The sequence below is a fragment of the Lethenteron reissneri genome, chromosome 23 (assembly GCF_015708825.2).
Source record: "Lethenteron reissneri isolate LAM-NWPU_2019-01 chromosome 23, ASM1570882v1, whole genome shotgun sequence".
Taxonomy (NCBI): domain Eukaryota; kingdom Metazoa; phylum Chordata; class Hyperoartia; order Petromyzontiformes; family Petromyzontidae; genus Lethenteron; species Lethenteron reissneri.
Genome location: NC_083801.1, coordinates 14,331,656 through 14,351,223, shown reverse-complemented (window position 1 = coordinate 14,351,223; position 19,568 = coordinate 14,331,656). Strand labels below are relative to the sequence as shown.

Here is a 19,568-nt window from a genome sequence, read left to right as displayed (position 1 = left end):
AACTTCTTTGCGTGACCTTCCCATGCTTTCTGCTTGAACTCGCCATTACCAATGCCCTTCCTCCATCACAGCCTAAATGTTAAGACCCTGCATGGAATTGGAACTAGTCTATCAACTCTGCTAGCCTGCTTTGGCATCCATTAACAAACTGTTGTCCAGGAGCTTTCTAATTCTTGTGAAGGGAAACGTGTCCTTTTTTCACAGGGTTTAATTGCTCACTGATATATTCTCAGGTGGCCGGTACTCTGGAGTATGTGGCAAGCAATTAGCAGCCATATTGAGAGGGATATAGGATGTAAATATGTTCTGGTTCACTGGTAGACTGGAGTGGAAAGCAAATGGTAGCTACAGCCATAGTGAAAGTTATGCTGGATATGGTGTGCCAGGAATGTACATTTTTTTATTTCTCATTTGCTGGTAGACTGATGTAGGTGGCAAACCACGAGTAGCCACAGCCATAACGAGAACAATACTGGAAGTGATGTGCTGGGTGTGGAAATACATTCCAGGCCCCTGTCCAAATAGATGGGCCTGGATGAAATTGAGCCCTGCTTGGAAATTCCTCCTCTTCATCTAAACAACGTTTTGATTCCCAGTATATATATATATTTTTTCTTCTAGATGTTTTCCAAACATTCAGTTGGAAAAATGAATGTATAATATAAATGGAGAAATCAGCGGTATAACTTTTAATATCCACTGGAAATGAGCTACAGAAGATCTTCGAATAATTTAATAAGGAAGGCTGCAAAGATGGATTCAATGTACACATGAGTAAAGCAAAAGTCACGTGCTAAACAAGTTCTCGACACAATTGGATTTATCTGTCGAGGGAACGCAACTGCAATACCCATTCGAATATGAATACCGAGAACAGCTATTGAAGTTAGAACGAGATCATGTTGATTAAATAGAGGTGAGCGAGAGTGAGTTCCAGTGCTTTTGGAAAACCTAACTTGATAGTGAAAAGCAACATACCTGTGTTGCTACATAAGACAGTTTGACCTGCTTTTGAAATATGGATCAGAAACATGGATATTGACACTTTTTCCAACAAAAGCTGAAAAGTGCACAAAGAACCATGATGCACAGATGCACGCTTCAAATTATTTTGAGAGACAGAGAGAAACGTAGATTAGAGAACGCACACACACAGACAGGTTCGAGACAAAATGAAAACTGTAAAGAAAAGTGAACGTTCGTGGGCACGACTCGTTACTAGAAGGGACAATGTCCGAAGCGATTAAAGCGGCTTTTGTATTGTTTGTAAATTTCTGACCCGCCCCTTACTGGACATCTGTAAAAACGAGCTTCATAGCTCATCAGATTCTTCCCGTCTAAATCAAGCTTCTGAGGTGCTAGGCAGATTGTTACATCGCAGGGCCATGAGAGATATAGCGACGGCTTTTGGAGGCCTTCATCCAGCAGTGAATTGATCGCGGCAGATGATGCACCTGTGAAGTTGATCTTAAAATACGAATACTTCATCACCATTGGAACCTCATTTGGCAGAAGAAAAAATATGATATTTGGTTTTTTTACACTTTTATCTGGCAACTAAACTGACACCTTTTTTGCTGTCTCGGGTGTGGACCAATCAACTTCAAGGACAGTGCATACATTATCAGAGTTATGTTTTTTGTTTGCATTATGACTGCAGGTATTGTGGTCTATGCAAACATGACTCCTTGTAAAAAAGGTGTCAGTTTTGTTGCCAGATAAAAGGGTAAAAAAACAATTATAATACTTCATCAGTTTATAAAATAAACTTAATTGCCTTTGTCTTGTAGCCCGACCAGCAAATCACCTATACAGGCTTGCTTAATGGTGTACAGAAAATGACCCATACGTTTTACAAGTGTGCCCCTGAGCCACATAGATCCACGCGCGTATTTTTGCAGACCAGATGTGAAAGCATTTTATACCTCGAAGCTGTTTCCAAAAGTGTGTATGTGTGTGTGTGTTTATGCGATACATTCAAACAAACAGTACATTAATGTCTGATTTAGTTAATTTCTGAACAGACTCAAAATTCTGTACACAGATTTCTTATGAGGAGTGGTGTGGTGTTTAGCAAACTGCTATAAACCTAACGATCTGAGGTCAATTGCTGGCCATGACTAAGTTCAGTGGTGAGCAATATCTGACCAGGTCCTGGGGAGGGGTCCCTTTCAACCACAGTGTATAACATTGCTTTCAAGTGAGGTCAGGAAAGGACGTGCATGGCTGTCTATTAGTACGATTGTGTCACACCGATGTGGTGAAATATGGTCAAACATTCCCCATGACAGACCATAATCCAGCAGTGGATTAGTAAAGGGATGTCAATTATTATCATTCACTGTCATTTATTTAGATCGAACAAATAGCACTCGGCTATAAATGTGTATTTCTCGAGGTTGGGATCTGTATTTTATGAACAGCATGCGCATTATTAATTCATCGGTGGGGGGTCTCTAAATGTTGCTAATTTTTCACGAAGGAGAAATAAACAGTTATTCATGGCCTTGTTTCCTCTAAGCTCTCTCAAAACTAACATAAACCTATAGAGGGTAATGGAGCACATTCGCATCTGCTCGCTTTTTGGACGTATATGATCATGGCTAATGTGACTCCAGCATCTGTTCCTCCAGAGCACTCTCTGGGGCTGTGCTGCCCTGATGTAATCACAATTTTAAGGCATCTGCTCTTAGTTTAGTGTAACCCGTGGGGGTGCGTGTTATCGCACTCTCTATTAGTATGGCATACAGCGCAGTGCATGCACATACACCAGCCAGCACATTTTACACTTCCTGAGCAGTGCTCGTTACGGAACGCCCGCGTTTGCCCGGCTGGTATACTAAAAAAAAAATTAGTGCCGGAGATTGAATTGCAGCATTCACCGCATTACCATTGACCGGCAATGCAGTTCCCTCCCCCAAAAAAAACTCAAGAACTGCTCGATGCAGTGGTTGAGCCTTTTTGGTGTTCGGATTTGTTTTGTTACGTGTTGTTTGTTTGCATAACTATAGCAATGTTTCTAAAATTGTCATGTTTTTAAGCAGTCATTTGCATTATGCTAAAATACAATTGCATTCATATTACAAAAGAGAGGATACAATACTTTGTTCCATGCCAGTTTTTTTTATATAATATCTAATCACATTCTGTAACAACCTTTGAAATGTACGGTAAACTGTTCACACAGCTTGATAATAGTAATACTTTACAGATATATTGATGGATCAACTTATGGGGGTTGTTTGACCATACTTCACCAAGCTGGGCAATGTGAGTTGGTGAACAGGGGGCCCAAGACAGGTTGAGATGACATATTCCTGCGGAGGGAGCTGCTGGTAGGAACGTTGGGTTGCTCGGTCAATGGCCAGGGTCAACGGCGGCGTGGTGTATTCCGCAAATATGCCCGACTGTGAGGGCGGGCACAAGCCGGCGTGAGTAGGTTAAACGTTGAGTTTTATAAGGGCACCACGGGGTGACCAGCCCCTCCCCACCCAGCCCCACCCCTCCCACCCCCCACCCAGCCCCACGCTCCCCACCCAGCCCCTCCCCACCCTCCCCACCCAGCCCCTCCCCACCCTCCCCACCCAGCCCCACCCTCCCCACCCAGCCCCTCCCCACCCTCCCCTCCCCACCCAGCCCCTCCCTGCACGACGGACACAATAATCCCCTGTGGGCTGGTGTAACCAGGAGGTTCGTACCAGTATTAGTTGCCAGTGGTGTCAGCCATGGCCAGGAATAAAACGCAGGTCGCCAGGATTGAGCATTTTGTACTAAATACTGCGCGACCACCAACTGCTCCTCATATCGCTTTGTTTGATAAAATGCTGCACATTCAGGATGTGGGACATTGAGTTTATAACTTAACTATTGTAGAGGTTTCGTTGAATAATGTATGTCTATTTGAGCAGCTTGGCATGATGACACGCATGCACATCATTTTTAAATGAGTCTAATCTAATGAGATAATTCAAATCAATTGACATTGCCATGCCAACGTGACACATTACAACCCTGAAAACTAAAACTCCCGTCTGATTGATGTTAACGGGCCTAGAAAGTTCAGTGCTGGTTTTTGCTATATTTGTAATATATGCTGTATAATAGGTTACATTGATTCAACGTTTTAATACATTTTATTTATAATGTTATACATTAACCTACAAGAATCAATTATTTAATGCAAATTACATTTCTATACAAAGTATATGTGTAATATACCAACAGGAAAATATAACAAACAAGATAAAGAGTTTAAATACGGAATAAAACAAGACTGCATTCATGAGACAAAAGATATTAAATTCTTTATTCCAATTGTGACCATAAATATTAACAACTCATCTTGAGTTTCCATGAGTTGGGAGTGAATAATCATAAAACTACTAAGCATAAATTAGGATGTATTGTCTTAAGACAATTATCAAAGTCATTTCGATGTCATCTCTTTGACATTGCTCTCAGGTTGATAAAACAAGTACCATCCATATTGGATGACCGACCCCTACAGAGGAATGAGGCATTTCCACCACGACTTCAGGACCGTCAATACATGATGCATGCTCCCCCATGTCTATTTACAGTGGGAGAGATTATTTTATTTTAGACTTGACTCAATTATTTTCGAGTGTCAGTGAATAACTCCAAGGCGAAACGGTGTGTTTAAACCTTAATGCACCTATCTTATTTCAAGTATGAAATCATTCCGACATTGATATTGCTCTTGTTGTTATTGTGCCACGTTCTAATGGGACTTAAGATTTCGTACATGGTTGTTACGATGCTGCCGAGGTGTAATGGTTAGCACACTCGACTTGCGATACAGAGGTCACTGGTTCAGCCTGCTGGCACATCAGTTGAAACAACCGACACATTCCTGAAATCCACTCAATTCCACCTTAGTCCACTCAACAGTCTAAGTCGGTATACCACCATTAATCATCGGCAGGCCACGTGTGGTGGGGTAAAGTGTGGCTACTCCCACCTCTTCTGCCTGGCTAGCGTGGAAGAGTAGGCCAAAATACCCTCGAGGGGTTCTGTAGAGCTCCCTGTCTTGAAGGCTATGTCATCAGCGGCATGAGCAAGAAACTGCAGGGCTGCACCTTTATCCCTTTTATATGGTCATCAATTACCCGTCACGATATACGTTGAGTGTTGTTCTTTATTGTATTGTTTTATTTGACCCACGTCTCGCTTGCAAGAGAGACGGTCGCAATGGACTCTGACCTGGTTATAGAGCACACTGATGAATGCATTTACTTTCTTGTGATCAAATACTTTGAGATGTACGTTTTCATATATTACTGATAAAAATATGTAACCTCACCAGAAATGAAAGTCCTACATTATCACATGCATGAGATATATCACAGAAATAAAACTCATTTTGGAAATTACATGAGATTATAAAACATGCCGTTCTCCTTTAGCATGTGCATATTTTTGGTTGATGAATGCGTAAATTAACTTTTTGCATCAATATTTTACTTTCCTACAGTGGTGTTGCACTGGTATAGTGTTTGGTAGGTTTACATGCAATATACTGTAGTTCTTCTGATTCTCTTTGGAAAGTATTTCTTGCTTGTCCTAAAAACAATCACAGTGGTTTCCTACTCAAACAACGATGTCTCTTATTTACAGTCCTTAGCTAGTGGTGGAAATTTCACATTTCTATGGTGGGGTTGAGTCAATCATTTGGACATCTGCTGTAGAATTTCCACAAAGTAGGAACTCATTTTATCACCCCCAGAAGAGTGACGTGCTTTTGTTGACTTCTGAAAAGAATTTAAATTCGCAACCTTTCAACGATCACGTTTTAGAAAGATTGAAAAAAATACCATTACATAACAGGGACTATGAAGTATGGTTAAGAATTTAAGGAACAAAAATCTATAAGAATCTTGTTACAGTGTGATTCTAAGTAAAAAAACAACACACGCATGTGTCTATGCATATATGTACGAATAACTAAGTTATCTCAAAGTTAATGAACTTTAGCGCTGGGTAATTAGTCGATAAGGCTGATGAATCCAATAAAAACTGTAATCGACTATTCGCGTGGTCGGTTACTCTGGTTCCTGTAAAAAGAAAAGGCAGCCACCCCACATTCTGCCTCCCGACGGCAGGCAAGCTATGAACGGCATGACAATGGGCTGATGGATGTGGATGTTGTCACCATGCCCCGTCCATCACCTCCCATCCAGCAGCACAAGTGGGAACACAAAAGAGACTTTTCTCTCAACTACGTTTGTGTCATCCGACTGGTTGAGGAATAAAACTAATAATTGGTAGGGCAATCGTTAGTTGAGTAAAGAAAGAGGAAGCGATTACTTTAATAATTGGAAAGCCTAGCTCGAATACAAATTTAAATACTCGAATATATGGCAGTTTCCATACATTTATGTGTGTATGTGTGCTTTAAATAACGCGATCCTGTATTTGCGCCACGCATATTGTGCGATGCCACTGCGTCGCCATCTCTTTCCCATTCCTGAAGGCAAGAGCCGCCGCGTGGACAAGTGCAAGGACCTGGAGCTGTACCCCCAGGTGGACACGCAGACCTGCCCCTGCCGCGAGTATTCGGCCCGTCCAGTGGGGCCCTGGTCCGACTGCCTGCTGCCCGAGGGAAGGGGCCGAAGCCGGGGACCCGGCAGCGCCCCCAGGGAGACGGGCGACTGTGGCCAAGGCACACGCTATCGGGCCCTGGCGTGCTACGATCAGCAGGGCCGGCTGGTGGAGGGCGGCAATTGTGCTTCTCCTGGTGAGAAGAGCGGCCGCTGGCGCTGGCAACAAAAACAGCGTCACCACCTTTGACTACATTTGCACCAGCCACCAACATTTCCCAGTGCGAGAAATCGTATTTATTAATAGCAGGCCAACGCCAATTCGACCTGCACCTCCAACCAAAAACACTACAGCTAGCACCACTGTCACCAGCAACAGAACCCCCATAGCAACAATCGCCATCACAAGCACCTGCACCGCCACCTGCACCAGCACCAATACCACCAACAGCAACGCCGACAGCACACTAGGACTAACTGCACTACTACCAAGAGCAGTCCCAGAAAACCAACCACCAACAATAAAATAACAAGCACCACCAACAGCCACCAATAACAACACCACCACCACCATAATTGTATTCCTCCTTAAAGTGCATGTGATTGGTGTTGAACAGAAAAATCATATAACTGAGCATTCATAGTCTCAGCTCTGATTTATTGAGCCACAAATGACTTAAATCTCTTACCGACTAATAACAATCATTTAAAACATATGAACAATAAAACAGAAGCAACAATGTCTGAAACAAGAAAAAAGTTTAATTGTAAAATAAAGAAAACATTATTGAGATTAATGTGTAAAATGCATCTGAACAGATAGCCTTCCAAAATGTAAAAGTCTTCAAATGTAACTTTAAAAGGTACTCGTGGCTCCCAGGGTTGCTTGCTTGCGTGTGTGCATGCACTGCTCATGGCCAACCGGTCCTGAGACTCCCCTAGGTTGACTCAGCCTCAAATGAGGACCTGGGGTGGTGTTCAAACACCACCACTGGGCAGACAAAGGCGGTCAGGTGTGGTACTGGCCACCCACTCCCTCGTGTACCGTGCCAGCCTTTATAGGTGCTCGCTAACAGCACTTGCCCAAACATCCCATGTAGGCTATACGGGGGATCTTTGTCTCTTGTATGTCATTCCTTGCCATCATTATTTTGCCATGCTCTTTGAGACGCCTCCCAATTGCCATCACGACACTGACACTGTGGCAGCTGCAGCAGTGGCAGCAGCAGCACTGCTTCCACTGCGGAGCAGGACTGTGGCACGAAGAGGCAACTGTCACCATGATTTCTTTCACTAAAAATATACGAAGCATATTTTACCTGGAGACCTGGCAGAGGCATAAATATGCAAAGTAGATCAATTGCGGGTGTCCGCATATTGTTAGAAGGCATTCATCACGACCTTCTTACTTATGGTGTGGAGAGAGGCCGTGTGCCACCTTGTTTTAGAACGTTTGCCTTTTTAAATCCTTTATATTAAGTTCGCTTGCTTGCTTAGGACCGTGCAAATCTTTCGGTCGATTTTTAACCCACTTCCCGTGATCCAATCGAGCTGACATTTTGCACACAGACTCGTTGTGCGTGACAATTAATGTTAGGATAAAAATATTATATTTAATTACCAATTGCTTAATGGTGCAATGCAATCATCTGACTCATAGGTGGCAGCCATCTCAAGCCAGAGGACGAGAGGACTCTAGCCGCCACGCATATAAAGGATTTATAGTGAAAAACTTTGTTTTTACGGGTTCATTTTTACAGCTCTACATGGTGTGCCTCATATCAATTGCCTCCTCGTGTTAATACAAGTTTCAGGTTTGATTAAATGTCCTTCTCCTGCTTCGTATTACATTTTTTTAGTTTTTAGATATTTCAGTGTGCACGTGTTCACACGTGTGTGTGTGTGGGTGCGTTTGTTAGCGTGTCTTTGTCTTTGGGGAGCGGTGGTGCAGTGGTTTTAACGCATTGCGCTACTAACCTTGGCCACCCGAGTTCTAATCCCACTCAAAACCAATAACAGTGGCATATATGACTGGTGCGAAGCTTCCCCTAGGTCGACTCAGCCGTAAAATGAGTACTTGGTGCAGTGTGTAAACATCAGCCACTGGGCAGACTCACCCACCCCCTGGTGTGCTGTGTTGACCTTCACATACAGTCGGTGCTCACTAACAGCACTGTTACAGGCTATGTTCATGCGAGTCAACAGCACTTGCCCAAGCAGTCTGGTAAAGGATATATGGAGGATCTTTGTATTTGTTCGTATGCTTGTTGGCGTGTATGGGTATGTTCGCGTATGTGAGTGTATGTATGCATGTTGTGTCCATAGGGAGCGGGAGTACAGTGGTTTGTGCACTCCGCTATGAATCTAGCAACTTGTGTTCAATTCCCAGTCACGGGAGACAAAGGCAGCCAGGCGTGGTACTGGTCACGACCACCCTCAGAGGCACAGTGCTGAGCTTAACAGGTGCTCACTCACAGCACGTTTCCCAGTCGTCCGCGAAATACTCCACGTGGGAATACTTGTCCTTGTTCGTGTCCGTCCCATCTCTCAGTTCACCAGGAGGAGTCGTGTGTGGTGGCCTGCCCGTCAGACTGCCGATTGAGTGAGTGGTCTGGGTGGTCGCCCTGCAGCAAGTCCTGTGGCTCGGGTGTCAAGGTGCGTTCCAAGTGGCTACGGGAGAAGCCCTTCAACGGCGGGAGGCCCTGCCCAAAGCTGGATCACACAAACCAGGTAAGGTGCAAGTCGACGTGGCACATACTACGGACATAGACTTGAAAAAACAATCAAACCCCATAACGATGACTTTATCGAAATATTAAAATGGACCAACGCCCCGTCTATTTGTTGCCACGTAAAAATCCAGCTTCCTTTCCTGTTGCTATTATTCATTTACTTTCACATCTATCTGTAGTGTTTTACACATTCTTGTTCAATCCACTGATTTTTTGCAAAGAGTATTCTACGCTTAAACTTAAGGATTAGACAAGGATGGTACTTGAATCACAATCACCCAATTGATTATAAATGCAATTGGCCAGGTGAATTATACCTTGATGGTAGTAATAGGCTGATGCACTCGTGGCATGCTAATAACCTGTATTTTTAATTAGTACACTTCACTGCCATGTACATTAGAGGAGCTGAAAATTGACTTTCTTTCTAATTTAATTATGGAAATGTTTTAAAATAATTGCATTACATTCGTTCCCATTATTTTGCAATTTACAATTGTGCCCGACAGTTATTTATGCCAGCTGCATTGATACCAAGATAAAAATATTGATGGCTTTCACAGTAGGTGTGCAATACTCATTATGAACTGGTCTCTACCCGTATCAATTGCAGCATCACACCACCTATGCCCACTTGCCGTGACCTTTGCTCTCCAATCAATTGTCAACTGCCGTCTGCGAACTTCCCCCCGCCCTTACCACCTTCTCGAGCTGCCGCAGGGCCTCACCACCTACCCTGCGTATTGCCGTAAAATTTTAATTCCTTTCCCCTGGGCGAGAGACGATGTGTGCGCAGTAATCTCTCTCGACGCGCGCAGTCGCCCAGAAAGGCTGCCCGTGCCGCCGGCAAAGTAAAAATGAGTTTCCAGGCTGTGGCCGCCCTGGGTCGTGAGTTATCGCAGCGCTGAGCGGTCTGCGTGGCAAGAGATGTCGACAGAACAGAGACCTTCAAAGTACAAAGGGAAGCGCTTTATTTGCAATCAATTATTCATTACGGGACGGGGCATAGTTGGCCCGTACCTGCACTTAAGTGTCTGCATTTTCCGACAGTAAAATTGGTTCAACAAACAGACTGATAGAAGAAGGGCTGATCAGAGAGCGCGTCCGAGATAACAAGGCATGTTATTCAGCAGGCTGACAGCTTCATGACATTATTTCTACGACAAAACATAAAATTGTACATTTAAATGTGTCACAATAACGTTGTGGATTTGTGGATACTGCTAAAGTTAATGCTCTTATTTCAATTATGTATTAATACTGTAATCGGTATGGAAGACATTGATAGAAGGGATTATGGACAATGGTCAAGAGTAATGACCGAGTGCCAGCCAAGGAATAGAACGCAACTGAGAGGACGTCCACTGAGGAGACCGAGCACTGGAATCAGCTTTTGTGGATTTCCCGCACCTCCGTTTATCACGATTGCCTACATACGGTGCGAAAGAAGTTCAACATACATACATACTGTACATGTTTGCATCGTGGTTTCATGATAGATGCCGTCAGCTTGTGGAGGGCTTTATCCAGTGGTGGATTGAGCATGGCTGATGATGGTGATAATAACAACAACAAAATAACCACATCTTGCATACTTTTCCCCAAATTTATTTTGGAATGGAAAAATTATACAATATAATAAAAACTGTACCCATTAATATTATGATACCAATAGCACAACATCTTATTTTTATGAATTTAAAAGGGATACAGACCCAAAGCTATGTAAGTTAAACTTCTTTCGCACCGTATGGAGCGAAGCATGCTAATCGGATGTGTGGGGAAAGGACAACAAACTAAACACAAAACGCAATGATAGAGAAATGGGTTTTTTATCTAGATTAAAAAGTGTGAGAACTCTTAAATGTTTTTTTTTAGAATTTTGGTTTTTGAAAATAAACAAAAGAAATGTCGTGTGCTTCCACGAGATGCACACTCAGCGCACACAGTGGTGGTGCCTAGTACAGTTGCGTGATTCATAAAATGTGGCCAGCTGATGTAAATGCCATTCAAGGTTGCATCAGAGGTCAGCGGTGCATTTATGTATTGCTGGAGGCGAGCGTTTGGCTCACCGTGTATCAATCTACGCATTGGTTTTCCGAGCAAGAGTATTACGTCATTTATGAAAAATCAAAAAGGTCTACGACATTCAATGGCCATGTAAATATTTTAGGGGATGGGGGGCGGGGAGCACCTGCCCCTCCCCCCCATCCCCGGGTGCAAGTGATGGTTCCAGGTAACACTGCATCGGTGTTATTCTAAAATGAGCTCCTGCAGTATGTTATGTATTCTTAAATATATGCAAACACGGTTACTGTGTGCGATGGGGGAGCATTTTTACCTGTACTTGCAAGGGTGATAAAATATGTAATCCCGTGTTTCGATCTTCAAACACCAAATTGACGGCAATAACAAGGCACCAAGTCTGCATTAACCATACATACTAGTGGTAAAAAAAATGCAAATAAATATACTTTAATAATGTATGCACTGTCATTAAAATTGATTTGCCTGCACCAGAGACAGACTCTCTTATGGCATTGTCTCACCAGCACCAGACTAAAGGCCACCAAAAGGCGAGCAGTGCAAGGACAATGCAAACACTAACGCATGAATAGCTCGAGTCAAGCAGTTAGAGACTTTACTTCCCATCAATATTTTGATACTGGTGAAAGAATCCCATAGCGATGTAATCGCAGTTTTTGTTTATTATTTTTTTGCAACATTTTTTGTTCTTTACAGTTATTAATTTGTTTGTTTCTAAACATCTGAGTTACTGTTTAGTTTTCACTGTCCGCATGAACCTGAATATTTTTTGCATTCGCCAGAGCCCATCCACGTCACAGTGCACTTACGAAATTCTCGGTTCATCCCCCACCTTGCAGTGCACAGTCGTGTAAAATGAGTCTCATTGCTTAGTATTCACCGAAGATGCTATTTCCCAACAGGAGTCTCAATTAGCAGATGGCATGTGCTTTATAGACAAGTGTTTAAACATTGCGGTGTACACCCAACAAGATGTGCTCTTGTTGGCCGGGCAAAGGGACCGCTGTTTATGCGTGGCGACGCGTGGCTTACTGCTAAGGTACACAATGCAGGCTGGAAGACACTTCCCATCTGCTTATTTTGCCCCGGAGTGCTGACCTCACACCATCATACTTTTGTTTTATTCTATAAACCGAGGCACACGTGATGAGAACCGCCTCTCTGATGTGAGTATGACCTTCCAAGTAATGTCCGAGAATGGTTATAACGCTTCTGAAAGTACACGTCGCCACACACACACACACGTGGCAGTTTTATTTTCTTCAGGATCGAAAAGCATCGATCTAGCGATATGAAGAATGCATCAAGAGGGGAGAAAATAGCTTTTCAGTAATCAAACGTGTGTTGAAAATCCTGGGACAGGTGTTCCAGGAAACATTCATTGGTCCCAGACCATATCGAACCGCGCTCATAAATTGAAATGCATCGGGATTAGAGTTGCCGAGCAGGAGTCTAGATCGAATAATGAGAGTTTGTGATAATTGCGCGGCGGTCTAATGCATATATCACTTTCAGCACGCAAATAAAGTGCACATACCTTGGTTGCGTACAGTTTTATATTCGAACGAAAGCAGCAGCGCTTACTCAACCTTATACCCTGTAGCTTTCAATATCATTCTTAAACATCCAGTGATAATAATTACATTTTACATGCCCTGAAAAGTGCGGAAAATATTGCTGTTGTCACACTTCTGGGAACATTCCGCAGTTTTAAATGTGCAACGTGTTCACATTTTAGATGAACACGTTGCACAGGTTATGAAAGTCTTGACAGTTCAACATTATAACTTGAATTTACAGTTGGCAAAAGTAAAAAATTCACGTGAGGATGCCACAAGTATGTGTGCAGTCTTCATAGGTTACAGCAATTCATGAAAAAATGAACGGTTTTAATTTTTAAACAGTGGCACTATGCACAGTGTTAATTATGAAACTAATTTACATCTGATTAATGTTTCACAATGACATGCCACAACCTTAAGTCTTCTTTTTCTGATTCAAAACTTAAATGGCCTCCATCCCACCACCTTCCTCCCCCACCCATGCCCTGCTTTGCCCCCCACCCCTGTTATTTATTATTTTACTTTATTTTTTATTTTTTATTATGCTTGACGACTGAACAAGTCGAACATTTATCTGTCCGTGTTTGGCAGATTCCCCAGTCCCCACACCCATTTTATCCCTGGGTGGAAGCAATGGTGTGTGGTGGTTAGCGCATCCCTGGGTGGAAGCAATGGTGTGCAGTGGTTAGCGCACTTGCATCCGACCACCTGAGTTCGATTTTTGTCCATAACTCACATCGATGGTGAGTGACATCTGAATTTGTCCTGGCCCACACCAGCTGCCTCACCCCCCTCCCCACCCCTCAAACTCTTCACCAACCCACACTGACCAGCATGGTGAAATATGTCCAAATAACCCCAAAAACTTGCACAGTGTGGGGGAAACATTCATCCAGCTTTAGATTGACAAGTTCCCGACTCTGCATCGTGATCATTATAAATATCAGGTAAAGTCACGTAGATAGAAAAAATAATAAAAGAACACGACGTTTCGGTCGCAACACAAGCGCCCGTCATCAGGTGAGGATGACGGACTTTACCGAAAGAACCAGAGAGTATTGGAACCTCCTTTGCCAGTAGCAAAATAAGATAATTGTTTTTTTACCCTTTTATCTGGCAACAAAACTGATACCTTTTTTACAAGGAGTCATGTTTGCATTGACCACAATACCTGCAGTCGGAATGCAAACAAAAAACACGCGCCTTTTGGCGTCATCTGGTCCAACACCATGTGAGACTAGGCTCTAAGAAAAGCTGTCTCGGGTGTGGACCAATCAATTTCAAGGACAGTGCATACATCATCAGAGTTGTGTTTTTTGTTTGCATTCCGACTGCAGGTATTGTGGCCAATGCAAACATGACTCCTTGTAAAAAAAGGTGTCAGTTTTGTTGCCAGATAAATGGGTAAAAAACCAATTATCAACCAGAGAGTATAGTATCAGGTAGTGTCATTTTTGCGACTGCCCACTGTGCAACGGCGGTGATTATGAGGGAGGGCACTGCGCCACATGCTGCTCTGTCCTGCTCGACTCCCCAGGAGATATTCTCACGAGTCGACTGCCGTCACTCAGAGGCTACCGAATTTCTCAATGCAATCATGACTTCTTGGTTCTTTCGGTAAAGTCACGTAGAAGGGAAGTAATAAAATAATAAAAATAAAACATTATAAAATAATTCTCACTGGTGAGAATTATTCTCACTGGTGAGAATTATTTTATTATGTTTTATTTTTATTTTATTACTTCCCTTCTACGTGACTTTCCTGAAAGAACCAAGAAGATGAATCCCTGCAGTCACGAAAGCTTTAAATCGAAATACAATCATGACTGTAACTTCATTTTGTTGGACCTTACCTTGTTAGTCTTATACACACGTGGTCACGATATATGCACTGTAAATTTGTGTGTTTCACAAAACGTTATCCTTAAGTCTACGCCAAATCGCGCTGTGTTGTTGAGCACAAGTGTGGTATTTACTCGGTGGCAATGTCCGTTACAGTTTTGACGTCTTCTGGCCCTGGACACTTTCCCTCTAAGTCGTTACCCGCTTTTCTTATTTATCTTTTCCTTATGTTCTCTGTTATTCTGGACGTGACCTTCAGCAAGCCCAGGTTGGTGACCACATCTGCATGCCACAGTCACGCGCAGAGTGCTAGAAGGCCGCTTTGCTGACCTCTCTGTGTTTCTGTCCACTTCGTTATCTCGCTGCAGGTGGCAAAGCCATCTCTCGTTCTCGCTCGCTCCATTCAAGAGGATAAACTTTTTATCTGACCCGCTCTCATGTTCTCCATAACAAATCTATTCTGTGCGCTTGCTGTTGGGTTTGCAGGAATTATAATTCGTGAGGGAGCTGCCTATTACGTGTGAACATGCTTTATCGGTTTACTGTGAAGACTCTTATTTGTTTATTTATAATTTTATAGTTATGAACATGCACATCACTCATCTATATGTGTTTACACAGCCAAGGCTCCACAATGAGGCATGCATTAAGAAGGTGACATATATATGATTATTGTCCATAACGCTTCTATCTAAATCTGCCATTATTATTACTAATTACAGTCGGCTGTGCCGAATTTATTTTACAGCCCCCCTTAGTACTTTAATCTTTTGCTATTAAATAGTGACGGCTGCATGTGTGCGGTTTCAGATTACTCTGCACACGGTGCAGCGCGAGTGAAATGTTTTTCTGGAATTCCAGCGTTCATTCACAATCAACTTTGCACATTTCAGATTCTTAATGCGTGCCTTGGTGCAAGAGAATGTAAAAAACAACAACACCACCACCAATCCCACGCCTTGCATGTCACACTCTGCATTGGTGCGCTTTGCCACATGTCTCGCATTAGAATGCCCATCTCATCTGTGCCGATGTGTTACAATGACACACACACAACGGTGCGCAATTAACTGAAGATAAACATTTCTTGCCTGTGCGCGCCAGACTCACGATCACAAGTCAACATTCACGTTTGTACATCAGCTTGTTCGTCTTCCGCGTTTACAATGATGTGCATTACTGCACTTTGTACCAGAATTTGTATTTCCACTTTTATGTATCCCGATTGAGTATTTTTTTTGTTGGTATTTTTGATAAAATAGCGATGGTAGTGTGTGTGTGTTTTTATTTTACATTGTATAGCATTTGAAAAGCAGCTCATAAAAAACATTCTATTTGCATTTTGAGTTTAGGAATCTATTTGATGGCATCAGGAGTTGTTTGATAATATATTGCACATGTAATAGCCATCATGTAATACTGCAGCACTGTAACTGCAGTACACTGCTTATTTTAGCAGGTTTGTAAAGCCATTATTTGTCTAGGTTTTAATTGTGCATGTGTTACCATCCTGAAATAATTAGATACCTTTCTGTGCACCCATTGAGGCTTAGGTCTGTAAAGTAATTATAAGCTAGTTTTTGCATTTTACCTTGAGGCCACCAATTACTAAAATATGAAAATCTGTAAAAGTGTATCGCTTTCCAGTTATATTAGTTTATGATGGATGTGAAGGCAATGTCCATGTTGAAAACAAGCCACGTATTTTTGCACAAACCCAATATAACCCTAGGCGAATCGGTTTAATCTTCTATTAAAGCATAATTGTCGATGTTGGCATAGCTACATAGGTATTAATTAATTTTTCACATAGACGGGAGTCGGCTTATTGTCCGCATATTTTAGGTTGTGAAACAAGTGAAGTTGCTGTCGCTTTGTTGGTACCCATATCGATTAACAGCATAATATTGTAGCGGTTGAATTTTTGTCGTCAATTCATAACCATGTTTTTTTCTGTTGCTCTTCCGAACCTGCCCCTTACAAGCACTTAGTAAGCAGCCATAATTAGGACTCGCAGCTAAATCAACTTTAATGCTCATAAAACACGCAAATAATACGCTAGATTCCCAAAGTTCCCTCTCCAAAGAGATAATATAATGTCGATTTAAAGCTTTCGTGACTGCAGGGATTCATCTTCTTGGTTCTTTCGGTAAAGTCACGTAGAAGGGAAGTAATAAAATAATAAAAATAAAACATAATAAAATAATTCTCACGACGTTTCGGCCACAACGCAAGCAGCCGTCCTCAGGTGAAAGCAGGTCTGTCGAGGCGACAGACCTGCTTTCACCTGAGGACGGCTGCTTTCACCTGAGGACGGCTGCTTGCGTTGTGGCCGAAACGTCGTGAGAATTATTTTATTATGTTTTATTTTTATTATTTTATTACTTCCCTTCTACGTGACTTTACCGAAAGAACCAAGAAGATAATATAATGTGGTTAACACATTCCATTAGCCACACAGCCTTCTGGGAGTGCATCATTTTGCAGCATTGATTCAATACAAGCGAAATTCTGGACCAGTTTTGACGTTCATGTGTCTCATCAGCAATCAGATTTGCTTGAAATAATGCTGGTGAGCTTGCATATTTCGTGTTATTTATTATGCTCATTTGAAAACTCCGAGCGTGGCATTAACATAGTACACTTAACATTCGTGTACACTGCTCTCATAAGTAAAAGTTACGTATGTGATTTTAATGTTATTTCGTGTGATCTGTTCTGAGAACGAATGTCATAAAATTCTATAAATTAAATCATTTTTCCTGTCACGAACAGCAAAGTGCTTTCTCACATCCCTAGAACTGGGCACAGAACACTTTGGGGCCAACCTCTACCAGACTGCTCGAGCAAAGCGGCCCCCTTAATCTGCTGGCCGAGGCTTTCGTGGCGTAAATTTCCCCTTTCCCGTCGGCCTTGGGTGTCCCTCAGAAGCTTTCCTTCACCCTCCGCGGTGTCCCGTGTGCAGCCGTGTGCCGAGCAGGTGTATGAGGTGGTGCCGTGCCACGTGCCTTGCCAGCAGCACGTGTGGGTGGCAGGACCGTGGGGGGCCTGCAATGTGAGCGGCGCGGTGGGAGGGTGCGGGGAATCCAGCGCCGGTGAGCAGGTGCGTCAAGTCAGGTAAGAGCTCGCGTGTGCGCGACAGTGAAGCAGGCGGCACACGTAGGTTTCTGGAACATTGCGATTAGGTTTTTATTGTTGCTGTATTTTTTTTCCCTCTTTATTTTTTCTTTTCATGGAATTTGCCCGTTCTCTAAAGCCTGGGCAGCTTGCTCAGCTTTGCAAATAATTCCCCAGGCTCTAGTTAAATCACACATATTGGCCACTTGGCAGTGTCATCTGAAAATTTGATGATCAAGTTATACATTGGCTTGCGATATCCATTTAGACTTTTTTTTGTCTAGACAACACTTGTTTGCCAGTATTATATTGCGCTGTTGTGTTAATTTTGCTTATTTTATGGTTGAGATGTTCATCAATATTGGTTATTTATTTTGCGGTACATTTTCTTGTTGTCATCAGACGTGCAGAATATTGATGGTCTGCAGTGGTCAGCTGTTAGAAATGCTGTCACAGTAATACAGCTTGAAAATTAGATTTTGAGCATTAAAAATGTGACATAACATTTTGTCGTATGATACGATGCCCTGGAATGTATTGGCAAGTGAGCTAACATTCTCTCATGACAGCGTTTAAAATTAGTATTTTTTTTATCCAACAAAATACAAAATGATAGCTGTGAAACGAGCATTCTCTCAAATACATCACATTTATCACAGAACGCGGTCACGGTTTTACATTACAGAGCTCTGATTGAATTAGATATTCGCAAAGAATATCATAAGCAAATACAGAGAGGTTTAATTTATTTGAAAATGTTATGCATCTTCTAATTTATGAAGCGAATGCGATTGGTATCGCACAGTCAAGACATTTGCAGAGTGTTTTTTTATTGAACCTTTGTTTGGTCTTAAAATGTGTTGATAATTCACGTAGAAGGGAAGTAATAAAATAATATTATTTTATTTTATTATTTTCCTTCTACGTGACTTTACCGAAAGAACCAAGAAGATGAATCCCTGCAGTCACGAAAGCTTTAAATCGAAATGTGTTGATAAGTGAAGATATGTTTGTAAACGCATTTTTGTTACGTTTTTAAAGAATGCAAAGGGGTTTTGAGGGTGCCCATCTCACGTTTGGTTGTGGCCCTTACAAATAGACAGTTCTGCACATGCATAATAATAATAATTCAAACGTATTAATTCTAGATTTGAAGCTTTCGTGACTGCAAGGATTCATATTCTTAGGTTTTTTCGGTAAAGTCACGTAGGTAAGAAATTTAAATTAATAAAAGTTAAATAAAACATAAAATAAAAATCAGGACGTTTCGGAGGCAACACAAGCTTCCGTCTTCAGGTGGAACCGTCACAGCACGATAGCTATCGTCGTCATTTTTATTTTATTTTTATTTTACTTTTATTAACTTGAATTTTTTTATCTACGTGACTTTACCGAAAAAAACCTAAGAATATTCAAATGTATAATGCGCATCACATCCTAGGATCCGATGCACAATGCATTGAAAGCAGGAAACAACAACAGAACCAGGAAAACCGACCAAACTAAAGAGGGAAAGCCACTTTAAAGGGATGGGTTTTCAAAGCAGACGTAAATTTATCTCCCGACTCCGATTTCCTGATTTCAACGCAATACAAAGAGACGGTCAACTGAACACAGTCAAGATAATCTCGGATGCTGCTCACAACCTATTTTTAACAACATTTTTTTGCAAAACGTGACCACGGTCTTTTTTTTTTTCAAGAAGAATA

General features: G+C 42.1%; 1 protein-coding gene across 2 annotated transcripts in view; it reads left to right on the top strand.

The window, feature by feature from the left end:
- Positions 1-19,568, top strand: part of LOC133346052 (thrombospondin type-1 domain-containing protein 7A-like) — a 234,534-nt gene that overhangs the window by 157,535 nt on the left and 57,431 nt on the right. For both annotated transcript variants that reach the window (XM_061557346.1, XM_061557347.1), the window contains 3 exons: positions 6,494-6,757; positions 9,112-9,290; positions 17,723-17,859. In XM_061557346.1, the coding sequence (XP_061413330.1) occupies positions 6,494-6,757; positions 9,112-9,290; positions 17,723-17,859 (580 nt within the window). The remainder of the gene's footprint in view (positions 1-6,493; positions 6,758-9,111; positions 9,291-17,722; positions 17,860-19,568) is intronic.